At 44.3% G+C, this 18,906-nt stretch overlaps 1 protein-coding gene across 3 annotated transcripts in view; it reads left to right on the plus strand.

Moving 5' to 3' along the window:
- Positions 1 to 18,906, plus strand: part of dclre1c (DNA cross-link repair 1C, PSO2 homolog (S. cerevisiae)) — a 69,289-nt gene that overhangs the window by 36,039 nt on the left and 14,344 nt on the right. For all 3 annotated transcript variants that reach the window (XM_072241264.1, XM_072241265.1, XM_072241266.1), the window contains 5 exons: positions 2,473 to 2,574; positions 3,782 to 3,918; positions 7,446 to 7,500; positions 11,918 to 12,006; positions 16,966 to 17,063. In XM_072241264.1, the coding sequence (XP_072097365.1) occupies positions 2,473 to 2,574; positions 3,782 to 3,918; positions 7,446 to 7,500; positions 11,918 to 12,006; positions 16,966 to 17,063 (481 nt within the window). The remainder of the gene's footprint in view (positions 1 to 2,472; positions 2,575 to 3,781; positions 3,919 to 7,445; positions 7,501 to 11,917; positions 12,007 to 16,965; positions 17,064 to 18,906) is intronic.

An 18,906-nucleotide genomic window follows, 5' to 3' on the forward strand; every position in this document is an offset into this window, starting at 1 on the left:
AAGGTACATATCTGTCACCATATACAACCGTGAGATTCATTTCATTTCCTTGCAGGCATTCACAGTAAATACAAAGAAACACAATAGATTCAATGAAAAACCGCACTCAAGATAGATAAATGTGCAAAAGATAAACTCTGCAAATGCAAAAATAAAAAAAACCGAAATAGTAATTATAAATAAGCAATAAATATGAAGAACATGATGTGACGAATCCTTGACAGTGATTTTATTGGTTGTGGGAACATTTCAGTAATGAGGCAAGTGAAGTTGAGTGAAGTTACTCAAAAGCCTGATGATTGAGGGATAATAACTATTCCTGAACCTGGAATAGTGAGTCCTGAGGCTCCGGTACCACCCGCCTGATGGGAGCAGCAAAAAGAGAGCATGACCTGGATGGTGAGAATCCTCGATGGATGCTGCTTTCCTGCGACAGCACTCCGTGTAGGTGTGCTCACCGGTGGGGAGGCTATGACCACAGCAGCTGATTAAGTCCTTAATGGTTGTTTGTGGGAGATTTTTGTGCATTAGTGCTGCACCTCCTGTGTGATAACAATGACTGCACAGTGTTTCTTTGGGAATGTTCAAAGGGGATCCTCACAACTGTAGGGTTAATGCTCCCTCCTTATTCCCAGGATCAGGAATTTAAACTTTAATCATCTTGCCCTTGGTTCCACTTTCCTGCCTGCTCCCCTTATGCAGTGCGTCTGAAGTTCAAGTCTGCTGGTATTCAGTGATCCAGGTTCCACCGCTGAAAGGCCTGGATAGAAGGCAGATGAAGAGGATGTTTCCGGTAGTGGGAGAGTCTCGGACCAGGAGGGACAGCCTCAGAATAGAAAAGCATTCCCTCAGAATAGAGACTAGGAGGAATTCCTTGGTGAATCTGTGGAATTCATTGCCATCAGATTTCTGTGTGGATCATAAATTATGAACGCCACCTCATTTTTTGCACAAATTATTACATATTTCCTATTGCAAACTATAGCAAGTTTTTAGGTATTGCACTGTATTGAACTCAGTAGGTCAGGCAGCGTCTATGGAAATGAATCAACAGCCAACGTTTCAACCCGAGACTCTTCACCAGGACTCATCAGTTGGAAAACATTTCTCCCGTAAGAGGTTACCAAAACTGGAGGCCATAGGGTAGGGTGGAAAATGTTCAGAGGGGATGTGAGGAATTGATTGTGAACTAGGAATGAGAAGTCGAGGGAAACTCATTGAGGGACCTACAGTGGAAAGGGTGAGCAACCTCAAGGTCCTGGGAGTCAGCATCTCTGAAGATCTGTCTTGGGCCTAGCATTTTGATACAGTTACAAAGAAAGTGCACCAGTGGCTACATTTCATTAGGAGTTTGAGGAGATTTGGTGTGTCACCAAAAGACACTCATAAATTTCTACAGATGTACCGTGGAGAGCTTTCTAACTGGCTGCATCTCCACCTGGTATTGAGGCACCACTGCACAGGAACACCAAAAACATAGAAAATTGTAGACTCAGCCACCTCTGTCATGGGCACAACCCTCCCCACCATCGAGGACATCTTTCATAGGTGATGCTTTAAGAAGGTAGCATCCATCTTAAGGACCCTCACCCTCATGCCATCTTCTCATTACTACCATCAGGGAGGAAGTTCAGGAGCCTGAAGACCCACATTCAGTGTTTCAAGAACTGCTTCTTCCCCTTGACCATCAGATTTCTGAATGGTCCATGAACACCACCTCTCGTTTTTTTCTGTTTCTGCACTACTTTTTTTTATTTCTTCTTGTAACTTGTAGTAATTGTTGTGTATTGCACTGTACTGCTGCCACAAAACAACACATTTCACGACATGCATCAGTGGTAATAAACCTGATTCTGAACGTTTTTACCTGGAGGTGACTGGAATCAGGAAGGCACTGACAGAGGGGTTCTTGGGGAGTTGGTGGCAGATGCTCTCACAAGTATCTGGTCGCACACTTGAATTACCAAAATAGAGAAGTCTTCAAGTGCTGGTAAATGGGGTTAGATGGCTGGAATAGACAGAATAGGCCGAAAAGTCAGTTTCTTACTGTATTACACTGAGGAAATCCTCCTTGGTGTCTTAAATAGATCTCTTTTTTTTTCCAGAAACCAACTCCCCCACCATCACATGTCCCCCTAGGGAGAGAGCCCTTTTAGCATCTACCCATTAACACAAGAGATGCCGCAGATGCTGAAAATCTTGATAATACACAGAGATGCTGGAGGAACTCAGCAGATCAGGCAGCATCTAGGGAGGGAAATGAACAACTGACATTTCAGCCCAAGACCCTTCATCAGAGCCCCCCAAAACTTTGTGTTTTTTGAGGTGACCTCTTGTGCTTTACCACCTTCAACTGCTCAGCCTTTCCTAGTAAGTCAGTCCTTTCATGTAAGAAGCCAAATGAGACGATGATTCTACCCTCTATTTGTGGAATGAACATTTTTTGGGTTTGTTTTGCATTTCTTTTTCCAGGTTCATCTTAACAAGCTGGACATGTTCAAAAATATGCCAGAAATTCTATATCATGTGACAACGGACAGACTGACACAGATTCACGCCTGCAGATACCCCAGGGTACAGTAACTTCAACAGATTTTACCTGCATTATTCCTTATTTCTCTGACCACCTGTCCCTACGTGGATGGTAGAAAAATGGAGGGCTATGTGGGAGAGAAGGGTTCGATTGATCTCACAATAGGTTAAAAGGCAGGAACGACATCGTGGGCTGAAGGATTGGTACTATCCTGTAACGTTCCATGTTCTGTATCCCTTCCTGGCTAGGGTTCAAATTTACATTTACACTCACACCTGCTGGATAACCATCTGGGATGTGACACGTGCGATATAAATGCAGGCTGTTGTTAGTGTATGTGTGGCTGAAGGGTTCATTATTGTTAACTGTACTGAGATACAGTGGAAAAACCTGTCTTGCGTACTGTTCACACAGATCAGATCATTACACAGTGCGTTGAGGTAGAACAAGGTGAAACACCAACAGTGCAGAATAAAGTGTAAAAGCATGTAAACCATAAGGTGCAAGATCATAATGAGGGAGACAGTGAGGCCAGGAGTCCATCTTATCGTACAAGAGTCCATTAACCGTTAGTTAGAAGCTGCCCTTGAGCCTGGTGATACATGCTTTCAGAGTTATTTATCTTCTGGAGTGGGGAGTAGAACATATGTCTGGGTGAGGTCTTTGATTATGTTGGCTCCTTTACTGAGGCAGGGAGAAGTATAGATGGAGCCCATAGAGGGACTCCTATGATGTGCTGAGCTGTGTCCTCAGCTCTCTGCAGTTTCTTGCGTTCACATGTAAAAACAACCGAAAGCAGGTCAGCGACAAAGTGCAAGATCATAACAAGGTAGATTGCGAGGCCATTAGTCCAGTGTACTGTACAAGAGGTCCGTTCAGGAACCAGTGGGATAGAAGCTGTCCTTGAGATTGGTGGTGTGTGCTTTCAGGCTTTTGTATCTTCTGCCCGATGGGAGAGGAGAGTTGAGAATGTCCGGGGGTGAGTGGGGGGGTCTTTGATTATGTTGGCTGCCTTGCTGATGCTGCAAGAAGTGGAGAGGGAGGCAGTGGAGGGGAGGCTGGTCTCCGTGATGTCTGTGTCCACAGCTCTGCAGTTTCTTGTGGTCACGCGCAGAGCGTACCAAGCCATGATGCATCGGGACGGAGTACTTTCTCTGATGGCACACTCTATGAGGGTATCTGGTTTTAATAATAATGTTCATGGTCAAGCACCTCTCCTTCCAATTTGTGTATTGATGTTTTTGCCAGGACGAATACTTTGCTCGCGGAAACAGGCTTCCGTGTGGAATCAAGGCCAAGGATGGGACTCCACTTCGTATCATCTCCATCAAACCTTCCACAATGTGGTTTGGGGAAAGGATGAAAAGCACCAGTGTCATTGTCAGGTGAATATACAGCCACAGCCTAATGCATGAGGTGTGTTGGATGTCTCGGGGCCTGTTCTCAACAGAGGAGGGATCTCGTTGAAAGCTTTCAATTACTGAAAGCTCTAGATAGAGTGGACATGGAGAGGATGTTTCCTATGGTGGGGGAGTCTAGGACCGGGGGTGTAGCCTCAGAATAGAAGGACGTCTTTCTGAACAGAGATGAGGAGGAATTTATTGCCACAGACAGCTGTGGTGGCCAAGTTACTGGGTATTTCTGAAGTGGAGGTTGATAGGTTCTTGATGAGTAAGGGCGTCAATGATTATGGGGAGAATGGGAAAGAGAGGGAAAATAAATCAGCCCATGTTGGAATGGTGGAGCAGACTCCATGGGCCGAATGGCCTAAATCTGCTCCTGTATCTTATGGACTTCTGGTTCCAAATCTAAAACTTGTACAGACCATTGGATTGTTTTGCTGAACACTTAAGGTTAAATCATGCGGGGTGATTCACGGAAAGCGTTCAGTTTTTGCAGAAAGTGTTCTTTGTACAGGCTCTTGGAGTGGATGGATTTTTACAGACCATTCAATTTATAGCTTATGTTTGCTGAGCTGAAGGTGAATCCTGGCGGCAGAAGTTGGTGGGCTGTTCAGAGGGAAAGTGTTGCTGGAAAGCGATATGTATACAACCAAACGAAACAACGTTCCTCCGGACCACAGTGCACCCGCAAAACGTATATCACACACGGCACATAAAACAAAATATTACCGTAAATAAGTCACTCAAATATTTTAATTTGCATGCATATAGTACACAGCACAGGTAAACAGCACAGTAAACAGCTCATCGTCCTAGTGAGGAGACCTCAGTGGTGGCAGGGTATTTGTTAGTCTCACAGCCTGAGGGGAGAATATGGTACCCAGTTTGGCAGCCCCCATCCTGATGCTCCTGTATCTCCTTTCTTGACAGTAGTGGGTTAAGGAGATTGATGATGGGTGGTAGGGTTCTTCACAATGCCTTGGTGAAAAGCAGCTTCACAAATCTAACACTTCATTGTTGACTCTGAGCCATCCCTCCCACCACCCCCACCACCCCCAATAATCCCAGTAAAACTGAAAATTGATGAGATAAAGCTTTGTTCTGGTGTAAATTACCCAGAAATTCCTAAGCAGATGGTGCTCTCACTTGAACAACTTGAAAAACCACAAACCCTCGTGTGGACTTTGTTTTGAGGTTGAGGCTGTGCTCCTCGATATGGGACTCAGCATGAACAACAAGCAATCTGGAGTAACGACTTTTGTGACCTCTGCACCACTGCTGAGGTCTCGTAGGAATAAAGGTATAATAAAGAATAGCTTTATTTGTCACAGTTACGTCGAAACGTCCCATGAAATGTGTCCTTCGCGCCCACGACCAACACCGACCAAGGTGTCCTGGGGGCATTCCTCCCCCCCCAACCCAGTGTTGCCGTGTTACTAGTGCCGACATGGCGTGCCCATAACTCACTAACCCTAACCTGTACGTCTCTGGAATGTGGTAGGAAACCGGAGCTCCCGGAGGAAACATCCACTGCTATTCACCACACAGCGCTCGGCAGGAGTTAGAGAGGTTGGGGGGGTGGGGGGGGGAGTTGCTTTTGCATTAGATCTCCAAACCATGCCAGGATTCTGAACGTTGCAAGAGATCTGTGTAAAGTAGGCCTTTATACTGGTAATGATAAAGTGTTTTCAGGGCCCCAGACAGTCCTTCCAGGTGAGGTGACACTTCACCTGTGAGTCGGCTGGGGTGATATACTGCGTCCGGTGCTCCCAATGTGGCCTTTTATATATTGGCGAGACCCGACGCAGACTGGGAGATCGTTTCGCTGAACACCTACACTCTGTCTGCCAGAGAAAGCAGGATCTCCCAGTGGTCACACATTTTAATTCCATGTCCCATTCCCATTCTGATATGTTTATCCACGGCCTCCTCTACTGTAAAAATGAGGCCACACTCAGGTTGGAGGAACAACACCTTGTATTCCGTCTGGGTAGCCTCCAACCTGATGGCATGAACATTGACTTCTCAAACTTCTGCTAATGCCCCACCTCCCCCTCGTACCCCATTCGTTATTTATTTATTTATATACACACATTCTTTTTCTCTCTCTCCTTTTTCTCCCTCTGTCCCCTTCACTATACCCCTTGCCCATCCTCTGAGTTTTTCCCCCCTTCCCCCTTTTCTTTCTCCCTAGGCCTCCTGTCCCATGATCCTCTCATATCCCTTTTGCCAATCACCTGTCCAGCTCTTGGCTCCATCCTCCCCCCTCCTGTCTTCTCCTATCATTTCGGATCTCCCCCTCCCCCTCCCACTTTCATTCTCTTACTAGCTCTTCTTTCAGTTAGTCCTGACGAAGGGTCTCGGCCTGAAACGTCGACTGTACCTCTTCCTAGAGATGTTGCATGGCCTGCTGCGTTCACCAGCAACTTTGATGTGTGTTGCTTGAAGTGTTTGTGCATGTCTGGCCCGGTATGCTGCTAGCATTTAGGGCAGCGATGAAGGTCCTCTGTCTTTGGTGATGTTCAGGGCTTCCTTCATCGTGTCAGTAGCTTCCCGATTCAGCTTTTCACTGCTGTTGGCCATACAGGTTCTGGATGGAGACTCAGGAATACCATCGCACTCAGACGTAGAAGGATTTTTCATTGCTATTTTGTAACAATTTTGTTTTACCAGTCCAGGTTGTTGATCTGGAGGGAGCGGAGGACCACTCTTAGTCTGACCTCTACCCTTTGACTTATTTGACCTGGGTGATGCTACCAAGCGCCAAAGCATAAAGCCCTGGCTCCAACCAGCAAAGCTCTCTGGGGCATTGAGGCACGCAAGACTCCAAACCCTATGACAAGGTTATGGTCCTCTTGAAGGGTTTGTACAAACCTGAGGACATTTACGGTGAGAGGAGGCAAGTTCAAAGGAGATACGTAGGGCAAATCTTTTATTTAAGCATAGAGCGAATGGTGCCTACAATGTACTGCCAGAGGTGGTGTTGGAGGTTGATATATTGGAGGTGTTCAAGAGGGTCTTGAATAGGTTGGCAAATATGCCAGGAATGGAAGGACGTGGACATTGTGTAGGCAGAAGGGATTAGTTTAATTAGGTGTTTAGTCACTAGTTTAATTCGATCAGTACAACACTGTGGGTGAAAGACCTGTTCCTCTGTATAGTTCTCCTTTCTCAAAGACATAAAAGTCAAGTTGATTGTCATCTGTACAAGTCCGTATCTGCACAGGTGCACTGAAAAACTTGCTTGCCTCAGCATCACAGGCATAGCACCAGATAAGCAACATTCACAACAAAAGCATAAATTATACTTACATTTTTTACAAGAAAGGTCACAACTAGAATTTAAAAAAAACAAAATCCATTCTGTACACGAGATGTTTAATCTGGAAACCGCCCTGCCTCAATGCTTTGAATGCTGTTGAACTGGTCTGTGTTGTTTGGTCAGTTCACAGAATTGACAAATCTGCTCAATTTGAAACAAAGCCATTTACTGTGTTTGTTGTTTTCAGGACTGGGGAGAGTTCATACCGGGCCTGCTTCTCATTTCACTCCTCATTCAGCGAGGTAATGCAGAAAGATTTTTAAATTTCAAATTCATTTAATGTTCCTGAGGCATTTTGTGTATCAGAAATGGAAGTAGGGCTGTCGCTCACCCCCTTGAGAATATGCCACCAATTAATCAGGGTGCGACTGACGCTAGAAATCCAGAGCAACACACACTCACACAAAATGCTGGAGGAACTCAGCAAGTCAGGCAGCTTTTATAGCGAGGAATAAACAGTCAACGCTTCAAGCCGAGACCCCTCATCAGGACTGGAAAGGAAGGGCGGAGATGCCAAAATGAGAAGGTGGGAGGGGGAAGGGAAAGGTGAACAAGCTAGAAAGTGATAGGTAACGCCAGATTGGTGGGGGAGGGGGATGAAGTAAGAAGCTGAGAGGTGATAGGTGGAAAAGACGAAGGGCTGGAGAAGATGGAATCTGAAAGCAGAGGAGAGTGGACCATGGGGGAAAAAGGAAGGAGGAAGGCCACCAGGGTGAGGTGATAGTCAGGTGAGGAGAAGAGTCAGAGTTGGGAATAGAAGAGGGAAGGGGGAGGGAAAAAGTTATCGGAAGTTGGAGAAATTGGAATTAGTGAACAGATTGTGACTTCTGTTATTTTCCTGCTTGTCCCCGTAATCGAAGACTCATCCATAGACTAAAAATCTTTCCTACTCGTTCTTGAATAAAATGACTCCACTTTCACTACTCCTTAGAGAATTGTTATACCTGTCCGTGCCTTGTGGCACATCGGGCGGCAACCTTGCAGTTTCTTTAGCACTTCGTCTGTTTTTTTTTATGAGGCTGACTTGCCAGCTCAATGCTCAACCCAGCACAGATGGAAAGTGTGCAAAGAGCTGGCCGGACTTGAACCCTGGACCACTCGCCTAGAAGTCTGGTGCTGATATGACTACACCATCAGCTGGCGGGTTAGAGAATATAGTCTCTGTACTCCACAGAATAAATTCCTCCTCCCTTTCTTAAATTTCTGTACTGTAGGGCTCTGCGAGAAGAACAGAGATGTCAAGAGAACCTCTATCCTAAAGAGATGAGGAGGAATTCCTTTAGCCAGAGGTTGGTGAAGCTGTGGAATTCAATGCCAAGGACAGCTGTGGAGGCCTAGTGGTTGGGTATATTTAAAGTGGAAGCTGATAGGTTCTTGATTAGTCAGGCCAAGTTATGGGGAGAATGGGATTGAGAGACATAATAAATCAGCTCTGTGGCAGGGGTTTCCAGCCTTTTTTATGCCATGGAACAATACTTTTATGCTATGGACCAATATTATTAAGCAAAGGGTCTTTGGACCCCAGCTTGGGAACCCCTGCTCTGTGGGAAGCTATAGAAAGGGAGACCCTTTTTCTGAAAGCATATTCTTAATTCTAGAATATTAATTTTCACGTTAATCTAACTTGGAATTGTTCTTCGTGTTTCCATTGAGCTTTCTGTATAGTCAGGTGCTCATGGTCATTTCTAGCAAGTGTTAGATTCTGATGTTTTGATTCAGAAGTCATAAAACTTACTGCTTTGCCATCATTTTAAGAGAGCAAAAGAACTGGAAAGGGCGAGTAGCAAGAGTCCAGTAGCAACGGCAGAAAATAACAAAGCGAAGATGGCAAGCCAATGTGCTTTGCTCTTATACCACAGATAACAGACATTCCATTCAAATTTGTAGGTAAGAGTTCACCAATCACATTCAAAGATTGAAAGTACATTTATTATCAAAGACTATAAATTATATAGCCTTGAGATTTGCTTCCTCACAGGTAGCCACAAAGCGAGAAACCCGAAAGAACCTAATTTTAACCCAACCAATACAAGAGGAAAAAAAAACACAAATCATGCAAACAACTGAAGCGAACAACAACAATTGAAACCAAAATTGAGTCCTCAGATCCAAACCCTGGAGCAACCTGGAGTAGGCCCAAAGCCTTGCTTGTCAGTTCATCATATTAGCGGGCAGAGAGCACAACAGTTGGGCCAGTTTTCATAGTCTTAGCGCCATGGACAGAGGGGTGACCATCATGGAGAAGGAGCGATATCAGCTCTAGTCCCGGATCCCTGCACTATGTCTTTTCTGTCTAAATTGACGAAGCAACAGAACAGCGAAAGGCTCTGGCACCCTGGAGAGAGGAGTGAACATCGTGGAGAGCGAGCAAAATTGGCTCCCACCTCCACTCTAGGCCAGCATTAAATTGTCTAAACAACGTATCATACCTCGCACTAGAACCTGGGCACCGCTGCAGCGAAAGGCTCGGGGCCTAGACCATGCCGCCCAGGGACTTGCTCCAGGCCCAGATTTCACCATCCAGCCTGAAGCTGCTCTCAAGCTCTTCAAATCAGCCCATCACCCAGAGTGATCCAACCACGCACCCAGGCCAGTCGTGCGGGCACTGAATCTCCTGCCCTGACTTCTCCTCTTGGCACCCAGAGCAATTCAACCCATCACCCAGACCAATTGTATGGGCATCGGAGCTCCACTGTCCCGATTTCTCTCTGACTGGCTCACTCCATCTGCATCGGTTCTGCAACCCACTACCCCCTGAACTCACCTCGCCATCGGTCCCCCATTCACGGTTCACAGTGATAATTTTACACAATTTACCTCAGGAAAAAGTGTTTTTAGTCAGATTTCTTAAGTTTCTGACCACCAGAAAGCTGCAGCGTGCATTCGGTAGAGCCGTGGTAACCGGAAGTTGGGACCAGATAGCCCCTATTCAAATAATATGCGCTAGAAGCTTCCAGAATAACACACAGAACTGTAACCACTAGGAAACGCAAAGAACAATTTACGCACATAGACAAAATACAAGCAGGCATCAGAAATTTCAAAACACAAAGAAAAGAACAATTTTAGGTCCAGTGGAACACTTGGAATTAGTGAGGAGGCGGGCAATGAAATTGGAAATGTTCCCTTCCGTAGATCTTCACCAGGCACCAGTCAGCAACTGGACAGAAGGTGAAGCTCAGTCCAAGTTTATCCACCTCTGATACTGCTCCAGATGAATGGTCTCCACCCGAAACATTGACTGTCCAGTTCCCTCGTACAAATGTTGCCTGGCCTGCTGAGTTCCTCCAGCTTTTCAGAATCAGTTTTAATATCACCGGCATATGTCATGAAATGTGTTGTTTTGCAGCAGCAGTACAATGCAATGCATAACAATAAAAACTAAATTATAGTAGGTGTGTTTATTTTTTTAAAATTAAATAAGTAGTGCCAAAAAGAGAGAGAAAAAAGAAAAATTGGTGAGGTAGTGGTCATGGGTTCAATGTCCATTCAAAATCAGATGGCAGAGGGGAAGAAGCTGTTCCTGAATCAATGAGTGTGAGCCTTCAGGCTCCAGTACCTCTTCCCTGATGGTAACAATGAGAAAAGGGCATCTGGGGGTCCTTGATGATGCATGCTGCCTTTTTCGAGGCATCGCTCCTTGAAGACGTCAAAGCTGAGCAGACCCATGATGGAGCTGACTGTGTTTACAACTTTTTGCAGCTTATTTCGATCCCGTGCAGTGGCCCCTTTCGTACCAGATGGCGATGCAGCTAGTTAGAATGCTCTCCACGGTACTGCTGTAGAAATTTGTGTGTTGCTCTAGATTCCAGCACCTGCACCCTCAGAAAGGAGACTGTTAACTTGTTTTAGTCAGATCATGGCACACAGGAATATGAAACAAATATTTCTAAGTATTAAATCATATTTCCTCTGCTTTCCAGTGTAATTATGTATGGCAAGATTTTCACTGTATCTCAGTACTTGTGACAATGTGACTGGACTGTTCACCCCCTCTCCTGTAAACACAGTAAAACTGAAAAATGACAATGCTTTGTTCTGCTGGAAATTACCCAGCAATTCCTAAGCAGATGGCACATTTACTTGTACAATTTGATAAACCACAAACCCTCATGTGTACTTTGTTTTGAGGTTGAGATTGTGCACCTCAGTACGGGAGGCATAATAAGCAACAAGCGATCTGCAGTAATGATTTTCATGACCTCTGCACCATTGGTGAGGTGTCGTAGAGAAAAAGATATTTTAAAAATTAGCTTTATTTGTCCACATATACATGAAAACATAGAGTGAAATGTGCTGTTTGTATCAAATCAAATCAGTGAGGATTATGCTGGGCAGCCCGCAAATGTCGCCATGCTTCTGCACCAACATAACAGTAATCCTGACTGGAACATCTCTGAACTGTGGCGGGGCGGGGGGGGGAGTGGAGAAATGGAGCACCCGGAGGAAACCCACACGGTCACAGGGTGAACATATAAACTCCATAAAGAGAGAGGCAGGAATTGAACCCGATCACTGATGTCTGGTGCTGTAAAGCGATGTATTAACCGCAGTGCCACCTCTCTGCCCTGTGATCTCAAACATGTTTACATTCCATCTTTTGTTCACTTTTTTAAATTTCTCTTTTACCTTCTCCCTCATTCTTCCCTTTGCTGCCAGATTAAGGATTTCATCTCGTACATACAACCTGTGACCATCTATCCGAATGTGGTGCCCATTGGCAAGACATATGAAGAGATTAGGGAGTTGTGAGTAGACCATTTGATGTCAGCTCAGTGTTCGTGAATGAACTTCACTCCTTTAAAATGTCTTTTTTTTTCTAAAAAATATTTAATGTTTGCAAACCTATAAACACTACCTCATTCTTTCTTCCTTCAGATTCAGAATCAGGTTAATATCATCAGCATGTGTTGTGAAATTTGTCTTTGCAGTAGCAATACAATATAATACAAAATAATAGAGGAAAAAATGGGAATTACATTGTGAGTGTGTGTATAATATATATTTACACACATATAACAGTGGCATGCAAAAGTTTGGGTACCCCTGGTCAAAATTTCTGTTACTCTGAATAGCTAAGCAAGTAAAAGATGAGCTGATTTCCAAAAGGCATAAAGTTAAAGATGACACATTTCTTTAATATTTTAAGCAAGAAAACTGTTTTATTTCCATCCTATACAGTTTCAGAATAAAAAAGGAAAAGGGCCTGAAGCAAAAGTTTGGGCACCCTGCATGGTCAGTACTTAGTAACACCCCCTTTGGCAAGTATCACAGCTTGTAAATGCTTTCTGTAGCCAGCTAAGAGCCTTTCAATTCTTGTTTGGGGGATTTTCACCCATTCTTCCTTGCAAAAGGCTTCTAGTTCTGTGAGATTCTTGGGCCGTCTTGCATGCACTGCTCTTTTGAGGTCTATCCACAGATTCTCGATGATGTTTAGGTCAGGGGACTGTGAGGGCCATGGCAAAACCTTCAGCTTGCACCTCTTGAGGTAGTCCATTGTGGATTTTGAGGTGTGTTTAGGTTCATTATCCTGTTGTAGAAGCCATCCTCTTTTCACCTTCGGCTTTTTTACAGACGGTGTGATGTTTGCTTCCAGAATTTGCTGGTATTTAATTGAATTCATTCTTCCCTCTACCAGTGAAATGTTCCCCGTACCACTGGCTGCAACACAAGCCCAAAGCATGATTGATCCACCCCCGTGCTTAACAGTTGGAGAAGTGTTCATGAAATTCTGCACCCTTTTTTCTCCAAACATGCCAAAAAGTTCTATTCAAAAGGTTCAAAGGAACATCTAAACAAGCCTGATGCATTTTGGAAACAAGTCCGGTGGACTGATGAAGTTAAAATAGAACTTTTTGGCTGCAATGAGCAAAGGAAGCAAACATCACACCGTCCGTAAAAAAGCCGAAGATGAAGAGAGGATGGCTTCTACAACAGGATAATGATCCTAAACACACCTCAAAATCCACAATGGACTACCTCAAGAGGCGCAAGCTGAAGGTTTTGCCATGGCCCTCACAGTCCCCCGACCTAAACATCATCGAGAATCTGTGGATAGACCTCAAAAGAGCAGTGCATGCAAGACGGCCCAAGAATCTCACAGAGCTAGAAGCCTCTTGCAAGTAAGAGTGGACGAAAATCCCCCAAACAAGACTTGAAAGACTCTTAGCTGGCTACAAAAAGCATTTACAAGCTGTGATACTTGCCAAAGGGGGTGTTACTAAGTACTGCATGCAGGGTGCCCAAACTTTTGCTTCAAGCCCTTTTCCTTTTTTGCTATTTTGAAACTGTAAAAGATGGAAATAAAAAAGTTTTCATGCTTAAAATATTAAAGAAACATATCATCTTTAACTTTGTAATTTGGAAATCAGGTCTTCTTTTACTCGCTTAGCTATTCACAGTAACAGAAATTTTGACCGGGGTGCCCAAACTTTTGCATGCCACTGCATATAATCAGTTAAATTAAATAAGTAATGCAAAAATAGAAATAAAAACGTACTGAGGTAGTTAGTGTTCACGGGTTCAATGTCCATTCAGAAATTTGATGGCAGAGGGGAAGAAGCTGTTCCTGAATCATTGAGTGTGTGTCTTCAGGCTCCTGTACCTCCTTCCTGATGGTAGCAAGACTTGAGCTGGGTGATGGGGTTCCTTAATGATGGATACCAGCCCCTTTCTTTTCTGGATTCTAGTTTCTGCCCCCTTCCTTTCTGATGAAGATCTTGATTGAAATATTTATTCATTTCCATAGCTGCTGCCTGAACTGCCGAGTTCTTCCAGCACTTTGTGTATGTTGCTCTAGATTTCTGGCATCTGCAGAATCTCTTGTGTTTATAAGAAGCTTCCTAAGGTGTAGTTGCTGAACACACTTAAAGCTGGAGGGGGAGATGGGCGGTGTAAAGGAAAGGGGAGGGGTGAGACACGAGCCCTAAGTGATGGGTGGACCAAGGAGAGGTTAAAGATGACACCTTCACCACCTCCTCGTCCCACGTGGTTTCTAACTTCACCTGCCCTCAGGTGGGGACTAGGCGGTTGTCGTGGACATGATGGGTTGAGGGCCTGTTTCTCTGCTGTACAAATCTTGAGGAAGCTGGAGATGTCAGAAATCTTCGTCTTCTTCCATCTTTCATTTTCTCAGCTCCTAGTGAAAGGTCTCGTCTGTTTATTCCTCTACGTGGATGCTGCCTGACCTGCTGAGCTCCTCCAGCATTGTGTGTGTGTTGCTCTAGATTTCCAGCATCTGCTGAACCTCTTGTGTTTATAATTTCACGTTGTATAAGACTGGGATAATAAACCTGATTCTGATTCTTAAGCTGAATTTTTTTTAAAATCTTGATTTATCTTGCATCTTTAATACAGTGCACCATCTCTGAGATGTTGGCTGGTCACAGAAGGAGATACCGAGCTGGGTTTTGAAGAACAGCCGAGGAAGAGAAGGAAGTGGGAAGGTTTGGGGATGAAATCTAAGTGTGGCAACAGAGGGTGTGGTCACTAAGGGTAGAATGATTCCAACCGAGATGAAGGAGGAAGAGGAGAGCAAACTGTCAGTTACTAGACCTGTTTGGAATGGAATATGACCTAGTACTAGTGTAAACAAGACTTCTAACGATGGTTGCGGTTTCTGAGGGTGCTGTCAGGACTTGTGACTAAGAGGTTTGTAACACTGTTGCTGGGATTCAGGACTGAGTGGTTGGGCAGGTTGGGACTTCTCTGGTTGAAGCGTAGGAGGATAAGGGATGATCTTATACAGGTGTATAAACTAATGAAGGGTAGAGACAGAATTAGTATAGGTTTATTGTTGTCACATGTACCGAGATACAGTGAAAAACCTCTTTCATATCATCCATAGAGATCAGACCATTACACAGTGCATTGAGGTAGGACAAGGCAAACAATAACAGAAAGCAGAATAAAGTGTAACAACCACAGAGGAAAGACAGTGTGGATAGGCAATAAGATGCAAGATCATAACGAGGTAGATTGTAAGATCAAGAGTCCATCTTGTTGTACTAAGGAACCTTTCAATAGTCTTATAACAGCAGAGTGAAAGCTGTTCTTGTGCCTGGTGGGGCAAGCTTTCAGGCTTTTGTATCTTCAGCCTAAAGGAATGGGGTTTATTCAGAACCTGAGGGGCAACTTTTCCACCCAGAGGGAGGTCAGTACATGGAATGAGCTGCCAGAGGAAGTGGCTGAGGCAGGTACATTAACAACATTTAAAAGGCACTTGGACAGGTTCATGGAAAGGAAAGGTTTAGAGCAGGGGTTCCCAACTTTTAAGGAAGTATGGATCTGTATCCTTAGACCCCCCTGTTTTACCACACTCCTCGGTACCCTACATTCATTGTCCTACCCTGGTAGGCCGGGAACCGCCGGTTTAGAGGGCTATTGGGCCAAACATGGGTAAATAGGATTAGCTTGGAATATCATCTTTCTGAGCATGGACTAGTTGGGCTGAAGGGCCTGTTTCTGTGCTGTGTGACTCTGACCGTGAAACTACCACTTTTTCAAAGATGCAGCTGTCCCATGAAGGATATCTGCTGTCCCTGACTGGCTTCAGACTCGCCAATGTGGGCAGTTTTCCACTGACCTTCGGAGCACCCACAGCCCGGGAAAACTCTTGATTGACAGGAAATGGCTGCTGGACAGTGTATTACAGGCCTGGCAGTGATTTCTCAAATGTTTGGATGAATTCGGATACCTCACAGGATCACAAGACTGGAGGGAATTAGAGGGATGGGGAGGGTTTGGATCCTTGAGGGAATGAGATATCAAGGCAGAACTAAGCCAGGAGTCAGTGCGTCTGTCTCCCCCTCCCCACAATGCATTGCTAGCATTAATAACCAACACAGCCCGAGGATGTGCTGTGGGCAGCCCGTATGTGTCACCATGCTTTCAGCACCAATCTGCACATTGGCCTTCATAATTCTATATATTGAGCACAGGAGTTGGATGTTATGTTGAAGTTGTATAAGATGTTATTGAAGCAAAATTTGGAGTATTGTGTGCAGTTCCACTCACTTACTACAGAAAAGATATCAATAAGATTGAAAGAGTGCAGTGAAAATTTACAAGGATGTTGCCAGGACTGAGGATCTGAGTTGTGGGGAAGGTTTGAATAGGTGAGGTCTTTATTCCCTGGAGCGTAGGGGAATGAGAGGAGACTTGATAGAGGTATACAAAATTATGAGGGGTATAGAAGGGTTAAATGCAAGCAGGCTTTTTTCCACTGAGGTTGGGTGAGACTAGAACTAGAGGTCATGGGTTAAAGGTGAAGTTTTTACGGAGGACATGAGGCGGGAGCTTCTTCACTCGGAGGGTTTGGAGCGAGCTGGTAGCAGAAGTTGTAAATATGGGTTTGGTTTCAAAATTTAAGAGAAATTTGGATAAGTACATGGATGGAAGGGCTATGGTCCGGATGCCAGAAGATGGGACAAGACAAAACAGTTTGGAACAGACTGAAAGGGCCTATTTCTGTGCCACAGGGCTCAATGACTTTATAACTAACTCTAAATGCAATATAACTTTCCAGCTTTTAGTTGGCTCACTGAGATGTCCTGTAGATTGTTCCTTGTTGCAGATGAAGTATCTGTTCTCTCCTGTGTAATGAACTGCCTTTACTTGGAGGGTAGTAACATTAAACGGACTTAGACATCAGTGGTCATTCTATTGCTTTTAATTGTGATACATTTTCTTTGTCTTTTGTTCTTCAGTTTGAAGACATTTTGCAGAAAGGGATCAGGGCAGGAAACCACATACCGGCCACTGGGAAAGCTGAAAAGGTCGAGGCAGAATCTCTTAAATCAAGAAGGTATGTGCATCGGAACAGTGAGCCAAAACAATGAGGGGGTATGATTTTAAGCTGATTGGAGGAAAGTATAAAGGGGGATGTCAGGGGTAGGTTTTTTTTACACAGAGGGTGATGTGTGTGTGGAACACATCATCATTATTATGTCTTGTATGTGAACGAGCCATCCAGATACAAAAAGATATCTACCTATGTTTCATTGACTATACAAAAGCTTTTGACACTGTCAGACAGCAAGATCTTCTGGAAATACTTCAAGATCTTGACATAGATGGGAAAGATATACGTTTCTGAAGAAACTTATACTGGGACCAGACAACATCCATCAGAATAGAAGGAGAAGTGAGTGAGTATGTGAATATCATGAGAGGAGTCAGGCAAGGTTGTGTCTTTTCGCCAGACTTATTCAACCTGTATAGTGAAAATATCTTGAGAAGTATCAAAGACATCAAAGGATTCACAACTGGAGGGCATAATATAAATAACATCAGATATGCTGATGACATGGTACTAATAGCTGACTCAGAAACAAAACTTCAAGAACTACTCACTATAGTGGCAGCAGAAAGTAATCACAGAGGCCTCTCAATCAACACCAAGAAGACAGAAAGCATGGTCATCTCCAGAAAGACAAACATCCCACAATGTGTGATCAAGATCGGAAATAACAAACATCAAACAAGTCAACAAATTCAAATATCTTAGCAGCCTAATAACAAGTAATGGCAAGTGCGACACAGATATTAAATACAGAATAGCAATGCCAAAAGAAGCTTTCCAAAAAATGAAGACCATATTAACAGACAGAAAGATGAGCACGTACACTAAACACAGAATACTGCAGTGCTACATTTATTCTATCCTGACTTATGGAAGTGAATGCTGGACCATTTCTCCAGCAATGGAGAAGAGACTAGAAACAACTGAATTATGGTTCTACAGGAGAATGTTAAAAATATCATGGACCACACACACATCAAATGAAGAAGTTCTCAGAAGAGCCCAAGCAGTTCGATCACTCATACCAACAATAAGGGAAAGACAACTCAGATTCCTACGACACATCATGTGGAAAGATGAACTGGAAAAACTCATACTCTCTGGAAAGATTGAGGGGAGTAAACCTAGACGAAGACCTCGGCTTATGTACATCAAAATCATAGCCAGGTGGCTACACATCAAGGACATGGAAGTCATCCAAAAAACGAAGGATAGATCTATACGGAAAACCATGGTCACCAAAGTCCGCATCGGATATGGTACCTGGACAGAATGTATGTGGGCAATCATGGTCTTTCCATGACCATGATTGTTACTGACAAATTTTTCTAGAGAAGTGATTTGCCCTTCTTCTGGGCAGTGTCTTTACAAGACAGGTGGCCTCAGCCATTATCAATACTCGTTAGAGATTGTCTACCTTGTGATGTGCACCAGCTGCTCACACGACCATCCACAACCTGCTCCGATGGCTTCACGTGACCCTGATCGAGGGGCTAAGCAGGTGCTACACCTTGCCTGAGGGTGATCTGCAGACTAGCAGTGGGAAGGAGCGCTTTACACCTCCTTTGGTAGAGATGTGCCTCCACCCCACCACCCCGTGTGGAACATAAGTCAGGAAATTGGTTGTTTTGTGGCAGCAGTGCAGTGCAAGACAAGAAAATTAAAAAGCCTTGCAAAAGCAGGAGAGCGATGTAGTGTTCACAAGTTCGTGGACCGCTCAGAAATCTGATGGCAGAGCGGAAGAAAAGTTACTCGTGCCTTTTTAACTTTGGAAGTGGGCGGCACAAGTCAATGAGTTGGTAGAGGAGGAATAGGGCATGCTCGCCTTCACTAGTTGGGGCATTGA

The sequence above is a fragment of the Mobula birostris genome, chromosome 23 (assembly GCF_030028105.1).
Source record: "Mobula birostris isolate sMobBir1 chromosome 23, sMobBir1.hap1, whole genome shotgun sequence".
Taxonomy (NCBI): Eukaryota; Metazoa; Chordata; class Chondrichthyes; order Myliobatiformes; family Myliobatidae; genus Mobula; species Mobula birostris.